Source organism: Solanum stenotomum, chromosome 8 (genome assembly GCF_019186545.1).
Source record: "Solanum stenotomum isolate F172 chromosome 8, ASM1918654v1, whole genome shotgun sequence".
Taxonomy (NCBI): Eukaryota; Viridiplantae; Streptophyta; class Magnoliopsida; order Solanales; family Solanaceae; genus Solanum; species Solanum stenotomum.
In genome coordinates, this window is record NC_064289.1 from 1147672 (window position 1) to 1168864 (window position 21193).

General features: G+C 35.1%; 5 protein-coding genes across 5 annotated transcripts in view; 4 read left to right on the top strand and 1 right to left on the bottom strand.

The window, feature by feature from the left end:
* The window catches only part of LOC125874333 (wound-induced basic protein), a 120347-nt gene extending 108027 nt beyond the window's left edge, over window positions 1-12320 (top strand). Inside the window, exons 2-3 of the mRNA XM_049555205.1 lie at window positions 10717-10805; window positions 12118-12320. Of these exons, the coding sequence (XP_049411162.1) occupies window positions 10735-10805; window positions 12118-12190 (144 nt within the window). The 5' untranslated portion in view covers window positions 10717-10734 and the 3' untranslated portion in view covers window positions 12191-12320. The remainder of the gene's footprint in view (window positions 1-10716; window positions 10806-12117) is intronic.
* On the top strand, window positions 3289-8959 carry LOC125874311 (transcriptional activator FHA1-like). The gene is made up of 3 exons (XM_049555172.1): window positions 3289-4107; window positions 6945-7102; window positions 8498-8959. The coding sequence occupies exons 1-3, from the start codon at window positions 3441-3443 to the stop codon at window positions 8705-8707; spliced, it is 1035 nt and encodes a 344-aa protein (XP_049411129.1). The 5' UTR covers window positions 3289-3440; the 3' UTR covers window positions 8708-8959.
* A 916-nt stretch (window positions 12321-13236) lies between the features above and the next one.
* Window positions 13237-14232, top strand: LOC125874037 (uncharacterized). The gene has a single exon (XM_049554847.1). It carries the CDS (start codon window positions 13598-13600, stop codon window positions 14060-14062), a length of 465 nt encoding a protein of 154 aa, XP_049410804.1. The 5' UTR covers window positions 13237-13597; the 3' UTR covers window positions 14063-14232.
* A 962-nt stretch (window positions 14233-15194) lies between these two features.
* Window positions 15195-15847, bottom strand: LOC125875126 (uncharacterized). Its single transcript, XM_049556212.1, has 3 exons — window positions 15680-15847; window positions 15500-15567; window positions 15195-15405 (listed from the first exon to the last, which is right to left on the bottom strand). Exons 1-3 carry the CDS (start codon window positions 15809-15811, stop codon window positions 15195-15197), a joined length of 411 nt encoding a protein of 136 aa, XP_049412169.1. The 5' UTR covers window positions 15812-15847.
* A 1234-nt stretch (window positions 15848-17081) lies between these two features.
* Window positions 17082-20756, top strand: LOC125872295 (galacturonosyltransferase 8). The gene is made up of 3 exons (XM_049553007.1): window positions 17082-17326; window positions 17866-19113; window positions 20145-20756. The coding sequence occupies exons 1-3, from the start codon at window positions 17177-17179 to the stop codon at window positions 20418-20420; spliced, it is 1674 nt and encodes a 557-aa protein (XP_049408964.1). The 5' UTR covers window positions 17082-17176; the 3' UTR covers window positions 20421-20756.
* The last annotated feature ends 437 nt before the right edge of the window (window positions 20757-21193 follow it).

A 21193-nucleotide genomic window follows, 5' to 3' on the forward strand; every position in this document is an offset into this window, starting at 1 on the left:
TGTGTAAATTTGCTTCGCCTTGCTTGATGAAATTATCTATGTCTTTGCCTAAATATAAAGCAGCCCTGAAATTTTCTTTCGTTATATTTCCCAGTCCGAGTTGCTGCATCATTTGTTCTCTAGTTGTTTGTTTATGATCTAGTGCCTATTAACATTTAGTAAACGTATTTCTTAAGCATGCTGCCAACTTGGATTCTCTGTTAAGACCTTTAGTCTTGCAATGCGTGTTTCTCTAGCAATTTTCTTCGGTTTGGTGGTTCTTTTGCTCATGTTTCTTCATAGTTGATATTTGTTCAAGCTTTAATTTGCTAATAACATGTTTTGGTATGGTTTCGAGTACATTTCGGTAACTATCGCTTCAAAATGAGTTCTAAACCTATGAATCTCCTTAGTGTTGGTCCGAAAATGTGTCTTTATTTAGTTTAAAGTTAATCTTGTTCTTGGTTCCTGCATACGCCCTTTTCACTTGTTATTTTTTTCTCAAATTCGTTGGCTATTTAAAGTTCTCCTTTCATATCTGTTTGAGCTTCGGCTTCTCATTATGCACGTCTTAGTTTGATTTTCATGCTTACATAGCTTTGGGTTTTAGTGGTTTAGGCTTCTAACACACATGATCTCCTACATTGTCGTAATAGTGTTCCCTATATGAAGTGAGCTTACTTTGGTTAAAAGATGACTATTATATTTTGACAAAGGCTTCAATCTACTGTTTCATGTTTTAATCAAATCCGTCACATTTCATGATTTTTGATTGTTCATATTCTCTTAGTCTTATTAGTGAAACAATTTAAAGGTTTAAACGTAAATCTAACATGTCTCAAAGCGTTCAGTTCATGATTTCTTTTTTCCTGGGTATTTTAGCGAAAAAGAAATGAAGTTTAGAGCAAAAATCTAGTTTATTGTTAAAGCATAGCTTCTCTGTTTGCAATCTATTATTGTGTTAATATTGTTATGTTTCAAACTTATTGTGATTTAATGTGCTGATTTGGTTTGTTAAAAAAAAAAAACAGTAGGCAACCTTTATGTGCATTTTTAAAACTAGCATAGAAATGGCTTTCCTAGTGTAATAGATTGTTTGTTTGATTCTAACTAATTTGGGTTAAATAATATTATTGCCATGTCTCTTTAATTCCAGCGATGAAGTTTCGCTAATTGAATTTTGACGTTAAAGTTTCTGCTTCTAAGGTTCCATGTGCTCACTAAATAATAGTTTTGCTTCTTCAATGAGGTGTCTTTATTTCTCTTAAGTGATATAGCTCTTATCGGTTTAAGTTTGGCGTCGGAATGCTTGCAACTGTGCATTCCATACTTATTTGCTGACCTTTTGGTTAAACTAAAATTGTGATTATGTTTGTTTCTATTTTGCATATGAGGCAAAGGTATTAGGATTGGAAGTTGTGCTCCTTGTTTCTGTTTGTTTCCTCTTTACGTTGGGGAGACTTAGTTTGCATCATAAAATGTTGTAGAGTTTGTTTACATGTTAAAATAGTATCAACCCCCTTTCTTGATTAGTTACTAATTCTTATTCTTTGTTTTCTTGGCATGAACTTTCTCTCGCTTGAGTCCAATTGGACTCCACCATCTTTTGCATCTTCCTCTCTCCGAGTCACGAAAATAAAGCTAATATTATTGGGTTAAATACCCAAGAAGACAGCAGCAGCAGTAGCCTAAAGGGCCAAAAGAATCGCATTTTTTTTGGACCTGAAAAGTCTGAAAATGGCACTAGCTGAAACAGAGTCGCAACAGCCTCAAAAGGCTGAAAAAATTGAAGATAAAAATTGGGTTGAAACCCATAATCAACGGCAGCAGCTCAGTAGCATGTCACACAGTTTCAAAGGGTTAAAATGGCATTTTCCGAACTTAGAAAAGTCGGAAATAGCGCCAGCAGCAGCGAATAAGAAGCAGCAAGTGGACTTAAAGTTGTCCAAAGTCTATTTGCACTTTTTATTTTCCTTATATTGTGATCTTGTGATATTTGCTTTTAACTTCTAACATTTATTTTATCTAACTTAGATGAATCCTTGGAAGTTTTTAAGTAACTCTTCTATTTCGTTAGTTGTTTACCTTAAGTATTTAAATTTTCAAAACTCTTGCATGTTAGGCAACTTAAGCTCTTAGACTAACTTGAGAATCATCATATTCTTTCATAGTTAGTAATTAGCTTTGGATCCATGTTTATGAGTTTGAACTTAACTATTTAGTTCAAATTTTTGAATAGGATAAAATTGTTAAGTTTCTTAAACCAAAATTAGTTCTCTTTTAAAATAATTTAAGACTTTGTATGAATGACTTAAGGATTTTCTATATCCTTTCATAGTTGTTAAACAAGGTCTCTTGATTCATGTCGGTGAGTTTGAATTAATTGTATGATTCGAAACATGACTATGGATAAAAGTTTTAAGTTAGGATTATTCTTGAGATTTTTAGAAGTATTAAGAGATTTTTATCCAAGTCCAAATGAGATTTTTATAATTAAGGAACCATTTTTTGTTTTTACAAAGTTAGCCAAATTTTTAAATCCATCGGTCAACCGCGTGTTAGCGGATTCTCTAAGATGCCTAAACCCTTCCTTAGAGAATTATTTGAACCCTTACCCAACTCTGGTTTTATTTAATATGTTTTCTTTCAAATACTCCTTTTTAAATGGTTTTCTTAATTTTTTCCTAAAAACTAAGTGGCGACTTCATTATTATAAAATTTTCCAAAAACCTTAACAAAATTGCCAAAGTTGCGAAAATGGTCTCGAAACTTTAGTTTTCGAAATTGAGTCGTAACAGTAGTCCCATTTAAAATCCATGTTGTAATGTTTACTCTAGTCGAAGGTCATTTGAAAACTGAAAATAAACTGTATAGGTAAGATTACATGGGTATTTCCCCCCCAATAAATATTGAAAATTTTACACAAATCTCACAGTGTTAAGAGTTTATTACATTCCAAATTACAAAAAATGTTTAAATTTGGTGGAATCCGGATACATCTCAAAACGTTATGATACATTGCGTTCCGATTTTGAATACATTCCTCAACCTTCCAATACACTGTGTCTCAGATTCAGATACATCACTCAACATCTTGATACATTGCGTACGTCACGATACATCGGCATAAAATAATGTATCTGACTGATGTATTAAAAAATATGAGAGAATAAGGATTATTGTAAGTTTTGTGATAATTTTTTTTTAAAGAATATGATAAAATAGGTGGTGTATTTAGATAATTTTCTATAAATATTTGTGCTTTTTTCTCAAATAAATATTTGCTAATTACCAAATTCTGTTTGTTTTTGCTTTTTAGAATAGCATAAAGATCCCTACTGACAGCCTCTACTTCATCGGACTCAATTGTGTATTCCCTTTTCAAAGCGCTCTTTTTCTCGCCGGAGATTCTTTGCCGGAGAAAGGAACTTCGGTTATTCATCACCTAATAGTCCATTGATATGGGAAGCAGCAGCGGTAGCGATGTAGAAGCGGGATTCGCGAAGCTACAAGGTGAAGATTTCGAGTATTACATGCAAACTTACTCCATAATCCTCGGCCGGAATTCCAAAAAATCAACGGTGGATGTCGATTTATCATCTCTCGGTGGCGGAATGAACATCTCCCGACACCATGCCCGCATCTTCTACGACTTCCAACGACGTCGTTTTGCCCTCGAAGTACTGGGCAAAAACGGGTGTTCAGTTGAAGGTGTCCTTCACCTTCCCGGTACCCCACCCATCAAGCTAGATTCTCAAGACCTTCTTCAGATCGGAGATAAAGAGTTCTATTTCCTCCTTCCAATTCGTAGCATCCTTGGTGGGTCCAGGGGACAACATGTCAATGCGAATTATCCGGTGGCGGGTCCTGCCGCCGTGGCCCATCATCACCAGCAGCAGCAGCATTTGTCACCGTCTCCTGCTGCGAATGTAGGTGCGGGGTATGGTGGGGCAGTGAAAAAGGGCTTGTTCAGAGGGAGAGAGTATTACGAGGAGGAATATGATGACGACGATGATGATGGTGGTTCTGTAGGTAAGAAGATGAGGAGGGGTGAAGGTCCTGAGGGTGGCGGCTATGGGTATGGTTCGTGTGGTTCCAGTGGAAAGGCTTCGATTTCTGGGCAATTAGGTCAGTACGCTTTATATCTGCTTTATGGTATTTGTTGAGGAAATTTTTAGTCTTGGTTAACCATGAGGTTCTACCTTGAATTAGTTCTCTTTTTGTATAAAACTGCATTTATACAGGTGTACTTTATATTCAGATTGTTTATTTCAATTGAGCTCCATTAAATTAACCTCCATGTTAACTTCTGTTTGTGAGATGCTAATTGAGGATTGTGAAGGACTTATTATGTTTGTGAATTACTAGATAGTAAAAAAGTCACCTTTTTATAATGTAAGGAGTTATTGACATTTCCATAGCGATGTTTCTCTGAACAACTTTGTGGATAGAGGTGCTTTTGTTCTGTAGAATTACCCTATTGTCAGTGACGCACCACGTTTTCTCCTTTAGACTATTCCGAAAACAGAATTCATTAAACAGTGGTGATCTGTTCCATGGCTTTAGCTCCTGCCAATAGATGGTTGTTGTAGACCCTTGCTACAGCATTTGGAGAACAACAAAAAGATTTTCAGCTTTGGCTTGGACAGAGTTTAATTCTTGCATTAGTATTTCGAAATTGCTGCCCCATGAATCTACAAGTTATGAATTTGCTCGATTTTCAGTAGACTCGTTCACGAAATTACCAAAGCATAAAAGTGGCTTACTGGTATGACAAGCACCTTTGTAGCCTCTAATGTCTATATTATATCTGTGGATTATTTGCTGCATTATCCTACTGGAATTTGCAAATCCGCTGAGTCTTACAGTCTTCCAGCTTCACGGGTGGAAACTTCATTGCAGATCAGGTGTAACAGTACTACGGCTTCTCCCTTTTGCCTTGTCTTTTATAACCCCTCTGGTATTTGGTTTTGCTTTGGTATTGTTTCTCTTTTCTGAAAGTTAAACTGACAACGTAATCCCAATCATGGGAGAAATCTTAGTTAGGACTTATTTTCAACTTGGTTTAGAAAAGCTCTGAATGGAGCATATGGAGTTTTGTCGTGACTCAAGTTGAAGCCATTGATTCGGAGATCTTTTGCTTTCTAGTTGCAAACTCAAAATTTCCAGATATCCTAGATTTATTTATGACTAGTACTAGCAGATACAGTTTGCTTACCACTTCATACTGTTAGCACGTCATACAGATCTTAGAAGTCTGTTTAAAGCACAATCTCCTTCTACAGATAATGAATACCACCATGTGCCTTTTGGTATTGGCTCTTTACTTGTAGTGCAAAAAGCATGATTGTTTTCCTCAAGGTTCCAATTTATTTGTTATAGAAAAAACATGGTATACCTTCTCAAGGTACTTCTTTTAGTTTTTCTCCCTGCAACTATCCTGAAGTCAAAGTTGGTATTGGGATCGCTAGTTGATGAAGGATTCTTTGGAACTCTGGAAATGGTATTTTTTTGTTTTCAGGTGAAAGTCATCATTGTGCGATAAAAATTGAAGGTTATGCTCATCAAATTTTTGTCTTTTTGTTTTTTCTCAGAGACGCAACAATGATTTCTAGTCTAATAGGTTGACTTATGATTGGCAGTTGGATTATTTTGTTTTTTAAACCATGGTTTCTGGGCCAGCGTGCCCGCACCTGGACTAGTTTCACGGTATACCTAACAACAAGTACCAACAACAAGTACCTGATAACTCTTTTTTTTGAAACTACCAAGTACCTGATAATTCTATCCACGAAGGCTAGAATAGATGGGAAAAAATCACCTAGTGTTTTGTCTCTGATGGGAGTTGAACCTGAGACCTCATGTGTCTTTCTCTCTGTTTTTCCAACTACATTGAGTCTGCAAAAAATTATGCCTCCTAATGTGTCAACTAAATTTCCCCTTGCTCATCCAACAACACAACTATCTGGCTATTTGCTGTCCTTTTCACTTCAATTGTACAGTAGCTATTATCAAATGTCAACATTGCACATGGAATGACTTCATCTAATTTTGCTTTGACTCCTTGGTTTCTGTAGTTGAACGCCCCGACATGCATCCAAATTGGTTCTCGGTAATAGACACATCCCTCCTCACCCTCATCTCCACCAAGCTCTCCCACACTTTCATAGTGTGGCATAGCAGTTCCATAACCCTATAGTTGTTGTAATTTTGAAGAAGACACTACTAGTGTATGCTCATAATGACTTACATGGACTAACATGCTAAAAAGATTGAATAGGCTGATACATACACTTGATTTGTGAAAGGATAAAATTATGAAACTTAAACAAGAGTTCATGAGAGTGGCCTGGGGTTCTGTCTAGCATCATTATACAATTAAAAAAGCTTTGCATTCTGTTACTCTGTAGTGTTCAAGGTCGGCCATGTTGGCCTGGTCACCACGGTCATTAAGAAAAAGAAAAACTTTGTAGCGTCTTTGAAGAGATCATATATTAATTGTCTTAGATTCATTGGCCATTTTAACTTGGGATTGAGGTGTAGTTGATTAATTACCAGTTATTGGCCATTTTGAGGTAGTTAAAGCATGCATGCATTGCATAGCAATGATATTTGCTGCAGATTAGTAAATTAATCTTAAACCTGGTTGGACCTGTGCTATCTAATGATGCCATTAGGGAAAACAACGGAAGTCTTAAAACTTTTTGGGATATTTAAAAAAAGCTGTAGATACTTCTATAAGATGATATGAATGCAAAATTTCAATTTTTCACCTTTGAATTCTTGTATATTTGTACTACAGTGCATTATTCTTGTGTGTGTGATTTACAAACTATTGTGAAAAATGCAAGTGCGAAGGATCTTTATTTCAAAATCTGTTGTAACATTTTTCTTTTATCAGTACGAAAACCTGTTCGAACTTGATATCTGTGTGTGAAGGTTATTTGGCTGATAACTTCTTGCAGATAAGAAGATAGATGGAAGATTGCGAGCTGACAGAGATGCTGACAATCAGCAGCTCCTGCTGTTAGAAGAAAAGGATGTTGTATCATCTGTAGCTAATGTGCTTTCTGATCTCTGTGGTCCAGGAGAATGGATGCCAATGGAGAAGCTTCATGCTGAGGTAATTTTAAAGCTATCTGTCATACAAATACCAAACTTCTATTCTTCAAACAAAGACTAAAACTTATTTGTTTACAAAAACAAATGAAACAGAAAAAAACATTGTTGTTTTATTTTCTCCCTTCATTCTTCTTACCCTGAATTCTCAGAATGTGAAGTTAATTAAGGTCAATCAAGTACATTATTCAAGGCATAACTGGCCGCTTTCCTCCTTTGTGATCTTCTTTTGCCCCTAAATACAAATTCAGCGAATGGGGTGGAATTTTGATTTTACATTCTCTGTTGATTCTCCCAAATGGTCAAATGGCAGTAAAAGTGGTTTTGTGTGTGTGCTCGGAGGAGGAAGAAGGATACATACGTCCTGGTTGCTTCTCATCATCCTCTTGAAATCAAGTGGCTATTTCTTTCATTTTCTGTTCTCTTGATTTTCTTATCATCCACTTGTAATTTTCAAGTGGCTATTTCTTTCATTATCTTTTTTGTTTTCTCTCTGCTGCTCCCTGATCACCTTTCTCTTGAATATCATTGGCTTTAGCAGTACGGCCCATCTTACATTAATTCTATGTTGCTTTGACTCTCTGAAAATGCTGCTGCACCCGTATCAGATCCTCCAAAAATGCACTATTTCCGGAGGATCCAATTCTCACCCGTCAGCATTTTGAAGAGTCCAAGCAACATAGCATTAATTTATCCACTAAAAATAGAGATTCAGGTATGACATATCCCCAGAAATTTGACATTTTCAAGGTGCCCATATGTGAAGGTTCTATTTTCTTTAATTATAGTTCTTTTAATACCTGAAGCCCTGATCCGTAATACCTGAAGACCCATATGTTAAGTAAACTGCTGAGTTTGTGCCCTCTTTATTCTTCTTGTTTAGTAGTTCCACGTCACACACGCACTATCTCTCTGTCCAACCATTAAGTTTGCTTGTTGAGCCTGCACTTTGGAACTGTCTACTTTTTATTTGCAGGTCAGTTGAAACAGTAGATCTCTTACTGATAACAATAGAAAAAAAAACATAGATCTTTTTCAGCTATCAGTGGGGGAAGAAAGAAATGTGTGGTTATATGCATTCCTTCTTGTTTTATGCTAGTCCAGTAGTTTACGAAGGGGTCTGGTGGTGGGTCTGGAAGAACATATCGTAATGTCATTTGAAGTGGCAGTTCTCAAGGCCATCTAATATTGACAGTCTTTTTCGTCCTCTAAAATGGCTCCAAAACAATACTGATTCTCGTCATCTTAATGTCATGAGTATATCAGAAACCATTACTGCTTCTTCGTCATGGTAGTAGTTGGATAATTCCCTCCCCGTTTTTGGGTCTAAGGCACATAAACTTTTGTGTTTTGTTTGAGAATTGGAATTTTGGCTGATTGTCGTCTCATGTAACTGCAGTTGATCGAACACTATGGCGATACCTGGCACCATAGTCGTGTGAGGAGGTACCTAACATCGGAGGACTATCCCAGCCCAGAAGCCAAAACAAAGCCATGGTATGGATTACTGGTGCTGTTGAGGAAGTATCCTGAGCATTTTGTTATCAATACACGATCCAAGGGACGAGTGACTTTGGAGTTTGTTTGTCTTGTCTCACTACTTTCGTGAGAACTTGCCAGACACCTTTTAGCTGTGTAGCTTAGCTTTAGTTGAGCCTCAAGCCACTGGGGTCAAACATGGGGCATTTACTTGGTGGACAAAATTACTTGCTAGTTCTCTGATAAAATAGTCGAGATGTGCGCAAGTTAAGCCAAACACTACTGTATTACTGTGTAACCATTTCTCATACTTTCTAGAAACATTTAAAACGATCAAAAGAAATTGTAGGATTCATCTTTTTATATTATAGTTCCGCTAGTGCCGGCAAAATGAGGTTATATTTTGGTAACCCGCCCAATCCATCCATATTTTAATGGGTTGGGTGAGTGACCTTTTATATGGGTAAAATATGGGTTGATACCCATATTCAACCCATACAAATATGGGTAAACTATTGGTAAAATATGAATTAGCCAAATGGGTTAAGCTTATAACTTTTTATTCACTCAAAATTCATGATATCACTAAAAATATTGTAACTTTTCTTCCTTTTTATGTTCTTCTATAGAACTAATTATTTTTCTCTATAATTGAAAAGGTGAACTTTGGCCCTCTAAAAATATATTTTAAATCTACATTTTTTTTGTTAATTTTAATTAGATTTTTTTATTTGGTTAATTTTATATTGGATAATAAATAATAGTGTAAAATAAGTAAATCATGTATTAGTATTGACATTGTTGAAAGTGCATTAAGCATGTTTTAGTCCTAAAATGCAAATATTCATTTACTTTGAAATTAAAAATATTTTTGCCTTGTTATTACATAAATTTATTTTATATTGAAAAGTTATAGGATTTTTTTTTTACTTTTATGATACAAAAAATTAAATGAAGCATTTTCAACATTTTTCATCTAAAAAAAACAAAAATATTTTCTCCATGTTGAATTCTTAAGTAGAGTACTATTCACTCATGAAAATATGGGTAAATATGAGTAAACTAGTATTTTACCTAACTCATTTGTTACCCAATCTATTTTTAGCCATATCAAATATGGACGGGTTGAATTATTACCTATTTTATGTTGACCCATTTTTAATCCGCCCAAATTGACGAAACCAACCCATTTGCAACCACTAGACTTCTTCCGCATAAAGGAGAGTTACAAATTTTGAATATTTTTTTGGGAAGGTTGATTTACCTCAATAGTTCATGCAACTTTTCTAGTTGGACAGTATTTTTATACATAATATTATTGATTACTAAATTACAGTGCTTACCAATTTATCTCCGCAAATACAGTATTATATGTCAAAAACAGCCAAGGTGGTTGAAAAAATCAACAAATAAATATCAATACATCTATGTTTTTTTAGGAAATACATTATGCCCTTCGGCATACGAGCATAACTTATAAGATATTATATTCCGTGTTAGGGATATAACTTTTGAAATAATACGATATAAGTTTATTTCCGTAAAAAATTTATTTGTTATTTCAATGTAACGAATATTATCCCCGTAAAAAAGTTTGTTATTTAAGTGTAACGGATAGTTATAAAAAAAATTATTTGTTATTTAAGTGTAATGGATATTATCCCCGTAAAAAAATTTAAGTGTAACGGATATTATCCCCATAGAAAAGTCTGTTATTTTAGTGTAACGGAAATTATTCCCATAAAAAAGTTCGTTATTTAAGTGTAACGGATAGATAAGGACATAACTTTTGAAATATTACGATATAAGTTTATCCCGTAAAAAAGTTGTTTGTTATTTAAGTGTAACGGCTATTATCATCGTAAAAAAATTGTTTGTTATTTAAGTGTACCGGTTATTATTGTCGTAAAAAAGTTATTTGTTATTTAAGTGTTACGGCTATTATCGTCGTAAAAAGTTGTTTGTTATTTAAGTGTAACGGATATTTTCGACAAACCCATTCCGAATTAACTTAGCCCATAAGGTCTCTCCACTGGCGGCCCATTACCAATTACCGGAGCGATCATTTAAAGCTTTTGAAAAGAGCGAATTAACAAACAGAAGTTGAAAGTAAACAAAGCGGAAATTAGGGTTTTGTTTTGTTGCCGACCAACGACGATGATTTACGACGTGAATTCGCCTCTTTTCCGATCCTTCCTCAGCCAGAAGGGAGGCGCATCTGACAAGAGGTACATATAATTTCTCTCGCTAACCGTAAATTCATCACCGCTCAATGTTTTATGCTCATTATGCAATGTTCTCCGATTTAGGGTATTATGAATTTTATGATTTATGCTGTAGGTCAGGCTTATTAGGGTTACATTCTCAAATTCATAGCCTAACCTAACATGTAAAGTTTAATAGTTTGTGAGGTGGATTTTGCCTGCTTGCAGACGAAGATTCTAATTACTAGTCTGTTAGATTTCCTTTTACATTATCTGCGCCACATTGCATGCCTGTTCCTTTTGTTCGTTTCCTTTTAGGTGTGTTACGTGGAGGCTTTGAATAGATTTTATAGATAAATTTCTCTATTAGCTCTACTCTATTGTGAGCTTTGTATAAATTTGTCAATTTGTTCTGCTCTATTGCTTAACAGCGATGAGTTACGTAGTGTTTGACTAGTAAATATGCTTGATAGGCAATTGTGTGAATGTTTTCATATTTTGGTCATGCTTTGTCAATACACTTTCTTGTAACCGCTAAGTGTTTGTGTAAGACAGAAATTTTGATTCAGTTTCAGATATAATTCGATTAGGAAACATGTTGATTTTTGACTTTTTCTATGCTTTGCTTAGTAGGTATTTAATGTTATATAGAAACCGAAGCAATCTCGGTCGTAATGATGAGATATTTTCCTACTAGATGTCATGTTTCTGATCACGTAGCGTTTCATGTTGTCTTGTAGTATACATGTATCTTGCCAAAAATTGTTTTCCAATGTTATTCTGGCTTAATACAATCTATAAGAAAGCATCTTTTAGGAAAGCACTGAACATTGCACTTCAAATCCATCAGAATCAGCTACTTGTGGCAAGTAGCTGTTTAGTTAACAGAACATTCAGATTAGAGTCTCTAAGATTGATTTGAGTTCTTCAAATTGGGTTTTAAGCTATGTTGCTCTTCAAAAATATCTCCAGGTGTGTCAATCCTCCAAAAGCTATGCCCTTCTGGAGGGTCTAACACACGTGTGCCAACATTTTTGGAGACATTGAGTAACATGGGTTTTAAGTACACTAAGGGGTCATGTATATGGGATAAGTTATCCCAAACATGACAACCAAACAAGACATCTAAATTTTATCCCAGTACTATTTATTTTTATCCCTCACACCAAACGACCCCTAAATGTATTATTTAGAACATTCTTGTATCTTTATCTACTGTAGTTTTCGTGTCCACTTGGTGTGGTTCTGTTCCTCATTGTCGTGTCAACCGCCTCACTTCATACCACAAAGCATTTTATGAGGCAGTGCCTCTTAACCTTTTTGTTTAATTCTGCAGGAAAACAGAAGAGCAGAAGCCCAAGGAACAGAGGCCAAAAGCAAGTGAAAACAAGCCTGTTATGAATGAATGAGAGCTGCCAGATGTTAATTTATTTTAGAATATCTGGAATGTTAAGCAACTCTTTTGCAAGATGTTGAATATGTGTGCATTTGACATTTAAATAGATCATATATCTAGTAAGATATTTGATCCTTTACTTCTATTGGTTTTAATTTCCGATCCAAGCTTTTGATTTTGGGACTACGTTAGTGGGTAAATGGTGGATTAACTAAGTTTTAGAACTTGAGAATCAGTAGTGTAACCCATTGGAAGCAAGATCTTTTTTTTCAAATTTCTTCTTTAAACAACCAAAAAATTAGAGTAGTCAGTCGTTAGTAATTCACAATAAACTTTTCGCTAGTAGCATTTAGTTCTTAAGTGGGGGTGATCGATTATTCCTGATCTAAATGTAATCTTATCTATTGCTTGAAGAATTGTGTTTGTAAACAGAATTGGATGCTAAAAAATGCATCTCCATGACCATAATTGCTTAGTTTCTACTTGCCATTTCAATTATTTGCAATCATTATATAGAGATTTGACTGTGTATTCTCATTGTTTCAAAATTAAATAACACACCTAGGCAAACAGATGTGTTTATAGAGAGAGAATCCTTTATTCACGCCGCATTTACCATCAAAACTTCACAAGTCACAACACTGTTTTTACAGGGTACAAGATTCTTCTTTTACTTATTCTTCCCCCATTTCTCCTCCATCTTCCATTTTTCAATTCCCCCCTTGTTCTCCACTACTATTCTTCAGGAATAAAAATGTCTGAGCTGTTCTTACCTATCAATTCTACAAATACTCAATTTTCTACTCTTTTTATCTTTGACTTCCTCTCCCTTCATTCTCTTCTTTGCTTCTCCTACTCTATTCTAATCTTTCTTCAACTTGTAAAAATCCTATCTTTTCTCTCCATTTCCACTCCCCTTTTCCTATTTTCCTTCATCCCTAAAGTTCTTTTTTTTTTTTTTTTGGATCAGACAAGTTTAGTATTATTCTCTCTGCATAAACATTAAGGTTGCAGAGTGATAATGGAAGTGAAGATTTTTTGTGTTTGGAAGATGTTAAAGTCTTCAAAATGGTGTTTGTAGGACACCCTTTTGAATTCTTGGATTGTAAATCAGCTAAGGGAAGTGAAAGTTCAATTCTTGTTGAAACTCAATAGAATTTTGGGGAATCTTAGTAGCTCAGTTTTTTGGCTAAACTTTCACCTTGTTGGTGAAGTTTGATTCCCTATGTTGTAATCCCCTCCATCATTTCCCATTCCCCTACCCCCATTTTTTTTTAATGAAGTTCACTTCTAGGACTGTAAATCAGCTGAGGGGAATGAAAGTTAAATTCTTGAGTCATCATGTTATGAGTTAGGCTCCAGTACAGCCATATGTGATGATTTTTATTTAAGAAATAAACTGGGAGAAAATTCAGCTGAAATGAGTAGTACTAGGGGCATAATGAAGAAGAAGATACTGGAAGACTTCTTGAAAGAACTTGATGTGTTTGAAGAGAAGAAAATTGAGTCAAAGGGAACAAAGTTCCATAAAGCAAAAGATTGGAAAAGGACATTGGGATGCAAATTTTATGAGGAAAGGCACAATGCTAGTAATAGCAGTGGTGAAGGAATGGATTTGTTATGGGAAAAGTATGAACTGGACTCTATAAAGAAAGAAAACAGAGATAATAAAAAGAATAAGAAGATGAAGAGCTATGTAAAAGTAGAACAGATAAATGAGCACATTGATCAGTTGTGTTGCTTACAGGCACTAAAGTTGTCAGCTAGGAAAATGAATTTGGGAATTGGAAGGTCTAATTTTGTGAGGATTTCTAAGGCAATTAAAGGACTTAAATGGATACACCATGTGAGCAAGAATAACAAGAAGGTTCATTGTGGAGATTGAGAGTTTTGATATTACTTTCTAGTTTCTATGAATAAAACTAGAAATTGTTTGTAGTACTTTCTAGTTTTGAAATTGTTTGTGAATTCCTTGTATGTTTATCCCTTCATATGACAAGAACTAAACATTTTATCGGTATGAACTATGTCTGAATCTCAACCAAGTTTAGGTTGGCTATATGCCTCTCAATTTATGCTCATTTCTTTTGGTATTGTTAGAATTCATCATCTATAGTAGTCAAACTATGGTAACCCTCTTCGTATATCCAAGCTTGGAACCAACAATATAAACAGGCTCACACAGGCAGAGTTTTATTCCATATCTGTCTCTATGTTAAGTAAAATGAGATCCCAAATCTCAACAGTAGTCAAGTAGTGCTGTTTTATCAAAGGTTATTTTGCTGTCTGGCTCAATTTTGTCTACTTGCAACTGGAGACGTAGAAAGGTTTGGGAGCGTGGTGTGTAGGCATACCTTACTACTAACTAGAGACGTAGAAAGGTTGTTTCTAATGGACATTAGCAACAAGCAGGAACAATCAACAAGATACAAAAATACATTAGCAAAACACCGTACTACCTATTAACCTTCTATCTTAATTCTCGACCTCCACACCCTCTTATCAGAAGTTATGACATGTCCTGCCTAATCACTTCACCCCAATACTTCTTTGGCCTACCTCTACCCCTCCTCAAACCCTTACGGCCAACCTCTCACACATCCTTATCGGAGCATCATTACCTCTCCTCTTCATGATCACACAATGTGGCTACACATAAGGGAGCTAGGGCAAGAATCTGCAGATCAGCTAGTATAATGAAGCAACACTGATGCAATAGAGATTTGGCAATTATGTCTAAAGCAAGATTAAAACAGTAAAAGTCATTAGGCCTTCATTATCCAAATAGCATTTTCTTGCTGATACAGAAACAAAGAAAATTGGTCACAATCTACATACTGTTCTCTTCTATATTAGTAGTGTTTTTGGTCACTAAAACTATTTGTGAATTGCATTAACCTTTCTATTGAATCTTCAGACTTCAGATCAAGGAATGTAATCTTCATCAGACTCATCAGATTGGAAAATTGGTCACATCTACATACTCTTTTTGGTCACTAAATCTATCAGAATTGCATTTACATTTCCATAGCATCTTCAGAGTTCAGTTCAAGGCATGTCTCCACCAGACTAATCAGCAAATTTATCGAACCAAAATCGTTTTCACAATCCTCGATTGATCCTTTTGGCAATTCTTCAACAATTTCAAGATTATACCTTTTCCTTTTTGACAATACTACTTTGGAACTTTGATTCGCTTCCACAGCTACAGATGAGGGAATTTCTTCACTGATCCAAGAACTCATGTTAAGACATTATTTTTCGAAGAACAAAAAAGTACATAAAATTAAGGACATTTTGTAATTCTTGAAAGAAAATGTACCCTTGCTCAATATATTTGTTCTGGAGAGGAAAAAGATCTGTGCTTCGATTAGCAGATTCAATTGTATCCTAAATCAAGAAAGAAGATCATTTTTTCAACTCAATCATTAAACCACAGAACAGAATACATAAATGGTGATGGTTAAAAAGAAAATTGGAATCAGATAAGCAGAATTAATACCGGTATCATGAAGTTCGCATTCATTGGAGAAAATAATTCTTGCAGAATTGGTTTATACTCTGCTTCTTCTTGTACTGCAGACTTCATCTTTTGTTTCTTATTGTGGCCATTTTCGCGTTTATCTTCAGACATGATCTTGATGAGTTTCTTCTTGATTCCGAATTTGAACAACAACAAGAAGATGATGATAGTGAAAGTTGCAGAAGAAATGTAGAAGCAGAGAGCAAGAAAGAAAAAGAGAGGGAAATGGGACTATTTTTTGAACTATTTATAATTATAAATAACTAACTTTCTAGTTTGTTAAGAAAAAAAGTACTAACTAACTTTTGGAGTGTTTATATTAGTGATGATACAATTTCGTAGTTATTATCATTTATTTCTTCATTTAACTATCTTAATAGCGACAAATTAATATAATATCCCCTTCATCAAGCATTACATGTTAAAAGGGAATTTAAATCATATGCATAGACGTAGCAGAATTATTTTATTGTGTAAATCTATAGAATTTCATATCGGCTAAACTAGTTTGAGACTGAGCTCAAGTGGTTAGTGAGCTCTATTTCTTAATAATATGAAAATATTGAGCAAACCACACCTTTAGGATGATTAACGCAAATATATCCTTTTAAATGATTAACGTAAATATATCCTTATAAATTTTATCTTTAAAAATGTACTTGAATAGTCTTTGATATTAACAAAATACTAGATAGTAGACTATTACTATATACTCTATATGTTTTATATATTAGGTATGATATACAAAAACTACATATATTTTGATACAAAAAAATATATACTGTGTATATTTGGCTATTATCAGTATTGTGTAACAACTAGAGTGTGAGGATGATAGTGTGTACACGATATTATACCTTCTTTGTAAGACTAATAAATCTAATTATTTTGATCGATCGTAACACCTATTTTAGCCCCAACACTATGGGTTGGGCTACGACGAAATTGGGCCATGCAAACTACTTTTATATAGCTCTAATTAGTTTCATTATTGTACTTATTTAGTCCCCAAACAATTTATTAAGCACAATGTGAAATTGCCAATAATTGCAAAATTTCAAGTTAGAGACAAATACAGAGTGTAATAAAAGTAAAGGCACGTTTTTGAAAAATAAATTAATTGTTCAAAATTGTTATCCTATATTTAATAAGGAATAAAAATATAACAACAATTACGAGATAACAATTTATCTAACAATTTTATCTCAACTAAATATGAAATAAATAAAGTTATTAGTATCATAGAGTAGGACCCACTTGCTTTATCAAAACGTGGGACCCATACCCAACTCCACCGTCAAATCCGCGTTTCTTCCTCACTCGCCAGTTGCCTCTCTCCAATTTCTCCATCCATTCATCTTTCAAAGTGTGAAATAATCACACTCATAAAACTAAACAATAAATACTCCTCTCTCTCTCAACCAGAAAAGTGAAAGCAAGCATTATATCTCGGAAACGGAAACTTGCTTAACAAAAATGGCTCTCCGGAGCTCCCGTACGGTCACCGGCACCGGAATACGGCTCACCTTCAACCTCTTCGTGTCTTTTCTCACTGTCGCTGTTTTCCTTCTCTTAGTTCTCTCTTCTCTCTACACTTCCTCTGCAGATCCCTCTGATCTCGGCGTCGTAAGTACTTACCTTCGCAATTTCTCCCTTCTCATTTATCTGTATGCGGTTGATTTACTGTCGGTTAACCTATAATCTGTGTATTTTTTTTCTTATTGAGTTGTCACATTTTCTTATTGAGTTGTGATCTCGTGATACTTTACTTAATTTTTTGTTACTTTTTGAGTATGTGCATGTTATCAAGTTACTTAGATCTAAATCTGGAAACATATTATTATGATTAATTTTTTGTGATTTTTTTTCGTATTAAATATGCACGTTATTAGGATCTCAATCTGGAAACTTTGATTGTGAAACTTTTTTACACTATGTTTTATTCTCTAGTTAGTAAGATCTTAGTCTGCAAAGATTTGATTGGTTATTATCATCTCATGAGTTTTGAAATACTTGTCCGTGCGCAGTGATTCTAGACTTGTTGTTGAGCTTGTGTGATTCCACGAGGTTTTTATGATTTCTGAGTTTTAATATGCATGAATTGCATAATTTTTCTTTATCCCTAAGTAGGTTTTGTATTGACAGTGTCAAATGTGGTTGAATAGGGAATTACACGTGATTTTAGAGGAGTTGGATCATTACGAAGGTCGGTTTTGGCTCTAAAATCTGATCCATTGAAGCCGCGGCTAGATCAGATCAAGAAGCAAGCAGATGATCACCGTTCATTGGTTCTGGCTTATGCTTCCTATGCTCGGAAGCTGAAGCTTGAGAACTCAAAACTCGTTCGAGTTTTTGCTGAGTTATCTAGGAACTTTAGCGATCTGACTTCAAAACCTTTATACCGCACACTGTTTGACTCGGATGGTAACTCAATGAATGAGTCGGTACTTAGGCAGTTTGAGAAGGAGGTGAAGGAAAGGATTAAAGCCACCCGGCAAGTTGTTGCTGAGGCGAAAGAGTCATTTGATAATCAATTGAAGATTCAGAAGCTGAAAGATACAATATTTGCCGTCAATGAGCAGCTAATGAAGGCAAAGAAGCAAGGTGCTTTCTCGAGCTTGATTGCTGCCAAGTCTATCCCGAAGAGCGTGCATTGTTTGGCAATGAGGTTAATGGATGAGCGAATCACTCATCCTGATAAGTATACAGATGATGGGAAGCCTACTCCACCAGAATTTGAGGATCCTAGCCTTTATCATTATGCAATCTTCTCTGACAATGTGCTTGCTGCTTCAGTTGTGGTGAATTCAGCAGTTAAAAACTCGAATGACCCATCGAAGCATGTGTTTCACGTGGTGACTGATAAAATGAATCTTGGGGCTATGCAAGTTATGTTCAAGATGAAAGAATATAATGGGGCTTTTATCGAAGTGAAAGCGGTCGAGGATTATAAGTTCCTGAATTCTTCTTATGTTCCGGTACTTAAACAGCTTGAATCTGCAAAGCTTCAGCAGTTTTACTTCGAGAATAAGCTCGAAAATGCAACAAAGGATACAACTAATATGAAATTCAGAAACCCGAAGTATCTCTCCATATTGAACCACATTAGATTCTATTTACCAGAATTGTACCCCAAGTTGCACAGGATATTGTTCTTGGACGATGATATAGTTGTTCAGAAGGATTTGACAGGTCTATGGAAGATAGATATGGATGGTAAGGTGAATGGAGCTGTGGAGACATGTTTTGGTTCATTTCATCGTTATGCACAATACATGAATTTCTCTCATCCTTTGATCAAGTCTAAGTTCAACCCCAAAGCGTGTGCATGGGCTTATGGAATGAACTTCTTTGATTTGGATGCTTGGAGGAGGGAGAAGCTCACGGAGGAATACCATTATTGGCAGACTCTGGTAAGATATACTATCCATCCATTTCATTTACGTGGCAATTTTATCTGCGTATGAAGTTTAAGAAAGCAAGGACTTTTGAACTTGTGGTCTTAATCCCTGCCATAATATTTATGTGGCTATAAAAGCATATTATTAAGAGTAAATGGGAAATTCAAAATTTAAGTGTTTCAAAATATATAAATGTGTCATTCTTCTCGAAATAGACTGTAGAGGAAAAAATGTGCCACATTAAACGGAACATAGCATTAGTAGAGTTATATTTATTCCAGAAATGTTAGATTACAACTTTTTATGGGTAGTTCTTGGGTGTGTTTGGTATGGAGAAAAACAGTTTCCAAAAAAGTGTCTTTCAAATTTTCCATGTTTGGTTGGTCGAAATTTTTGGAGAACATATTTTCTAAAGAGAATAAGTTCCTTAGAAATGATGAAAATGACTTGCCTAATAGAAGTACGGAAGACAAGTTCCACACATCACATTCCACATCAATTGTTTCATCCCCACCCTTCAACACACTCCACCACCATAGTCTATCCCCACTAACTTACACCCCTCCTTACCTCCAACTCCAGTAGTTTTGTCTAGATTATACACGAATACTTAAGAAAATAATATTTTATCTATGTACCAAATACAAGAAAATTTGTACGAAAATCACTTATTTTCCTTCGTACAAACCCTCCCGTTGTCTTGCATGTTCTTATTAGGCACGGATCTGCCTTTTTTTCTATCTATAACAAAGAATATAGGTCATGTGCATACATGCATGCTCACAGGCGTACACATGCATACATATGTAGCTCTTTACAGACTATGTCCAGTAGTTATAACTGTGATCTGAAGAGGTTATTAAAGCATGGTGTCTTGCTTCTGGTAGGTTGACTTAGTCGCATATACTAGCTTTTGCAGCTGTTTCCATTAAAGCAATTTTTCCAACTTCTAAGGTGTCATGCTGCACCGCATTTTAATTAGTTAGACTTGTACAGTCTGAATTACAAGTTTTTACTATTTTTGCTAAATGGGATCTTTGCAGAATGAAAACCGGACCTTATGGAAATTGGGTACGCTGCCTCCAGGATTAATCACATTTTACTCCACAACAAAGCCACTGGACAAATCATGGCATGTTTTAGGGCTTGGTTATAATCCAAGTATCAGTATGGAAGAGATCAATAATGCTGCAGTTGTCCACTTTAATGGGAATATGAAGCCATGGCTTGATATTGCAATGGCCCAATATCGGCCTCTATGGACGAAGTATGTGGATTATGAAAATGAGTACGTGCAGGGGTGTAATTTTGGTTTTTAAGTACATGAGATCAGGTGGATATTTGCTTGTCGGGTTCAGCAAGCATCCCTCAATATGACTTGTTCCTGCTCCGTCACACGGAAAATTAGTGTTCATTTTCTATGCCGTAGGTGGTATCTTGTCTATCCAAATCTTATTTATTTTCTTGAGCAGTAGTTTAGTTTTAGTTTTCAATTGTCTATACGATGTTTACTATTATTTTTATGGACCAGAAGTAAAAATAATATATCTTGTTATATTATTTCAGAAGGCTACTGTCAGAGTTGAGATATTTGCAATTTTGTGGGTTAATGCATTACAGATTTCACGATTAAGCAACTTATTTTCTTGTTGTCACTCTGGTGTGGTGGTTTAGATATGGTTTCCTTTTGAATATTGATTTAGATTTTAGAGCTTCGTATACACAACCATCTTGTTTGCAAGTGAACTCTCTTGTTAACAATAAACAGTACCCAAAACTGCTGAATGATTCCTCCAGGCCGTCGACTTTAAATCTCTTGTATCAGATGCTTATGATCAGTAAGTGCGTTGTTATTATCATATGAAAATGAGACCGCTTTAGATGACTTCTCAGTCTGCTTATATATGATTCTAATGAATACGTTGCTGTTAGCCAACAAAATGCAGGTGCATTCATTGTGAATTGGTACTTAAATGGGCACCAATTGTTATTAACCTTGTTAGACTTACAAGGTTTGACTTCTTAAATATCAGACTGTGAGCTGGATCTAACGTTAATTCATTCTTGTTAAGTGTCGATCCATTGCTCATTT

Excerpts from the sequence above, each read along its gene's own strand:
- LOC125875126 (XM_049556212.1), bottom strand. The coding sequence starts at position 15,811 with ATGTCTGAAGATAAACGCGAAAATGGCCACAATAAGAAACAAAAGATG. Across the intron at positions 15,568-15,679 it reads ATGCGAACTTCATGATACCG|GATACAATTGAATCTGCTAA; the intron begins GTATTAATTCTG and ends TTCTTGATTTAG. Across the intron at positions 15,406-15,499 it reads AACAAATATATTGAGCAAGG|TGAAGAAATTCCCTCATCTG; the intron begins GTACATTTTCTT and ends TTCTTGGATCAG.
- LOC125874311 (XM_049555172.1), top strand. The coding sequence starts at position 3,441 with ATGGGAAGCAGCAGCGGTAGCGATGTAGAAGCGGGATTCGCGAAGCTA. Across the intron at positions 4,108-6,944 it reads TTCGATTTCTGGGCAATTAG|ATAAGAAGATAGATGGAAGA; the intron begins GTCAGTACGCTT and ends AACTTCTTGCAG. Across the intron at positions 7,103-8,497 it reads TGGAGAAGCTTCATGCTGAG|TTGATCGAACACTATGGCGA; the intron begins GTAATTTTAAAG and ends ATGTAACTGCAG.
- LOC125874037 (XM_049554847.1), top strand. The coding sequence starts at position 13,598 with ATGAGTAGTACTAGGGGCATAATGAAGAAGAAGATACTGGAAGACTTC.
- LOC125872295 (XM_049553007.1), top strand. The coding sequence starts at position 17,177 with ATGGCTCTCCGGAGCTCCCGTACGGTCACCGGCACCGGAATACGGCTC. Across the intron at positions 17,327-17,865 it reads ATCCCTCTGATCTCGGCGTC|GGAATTACACGTGATTTTAG; the intron begins GTAAGTACTTAC and ends GTGGTTGAATAG. Across the intron at positions 19,114-20,144 it reads ACCATTATTGGCAGACTCTG|AATGAAAACCGGACCTTATG; the intron begins GTAAGATATACT and ends GGATCTTTGCAG.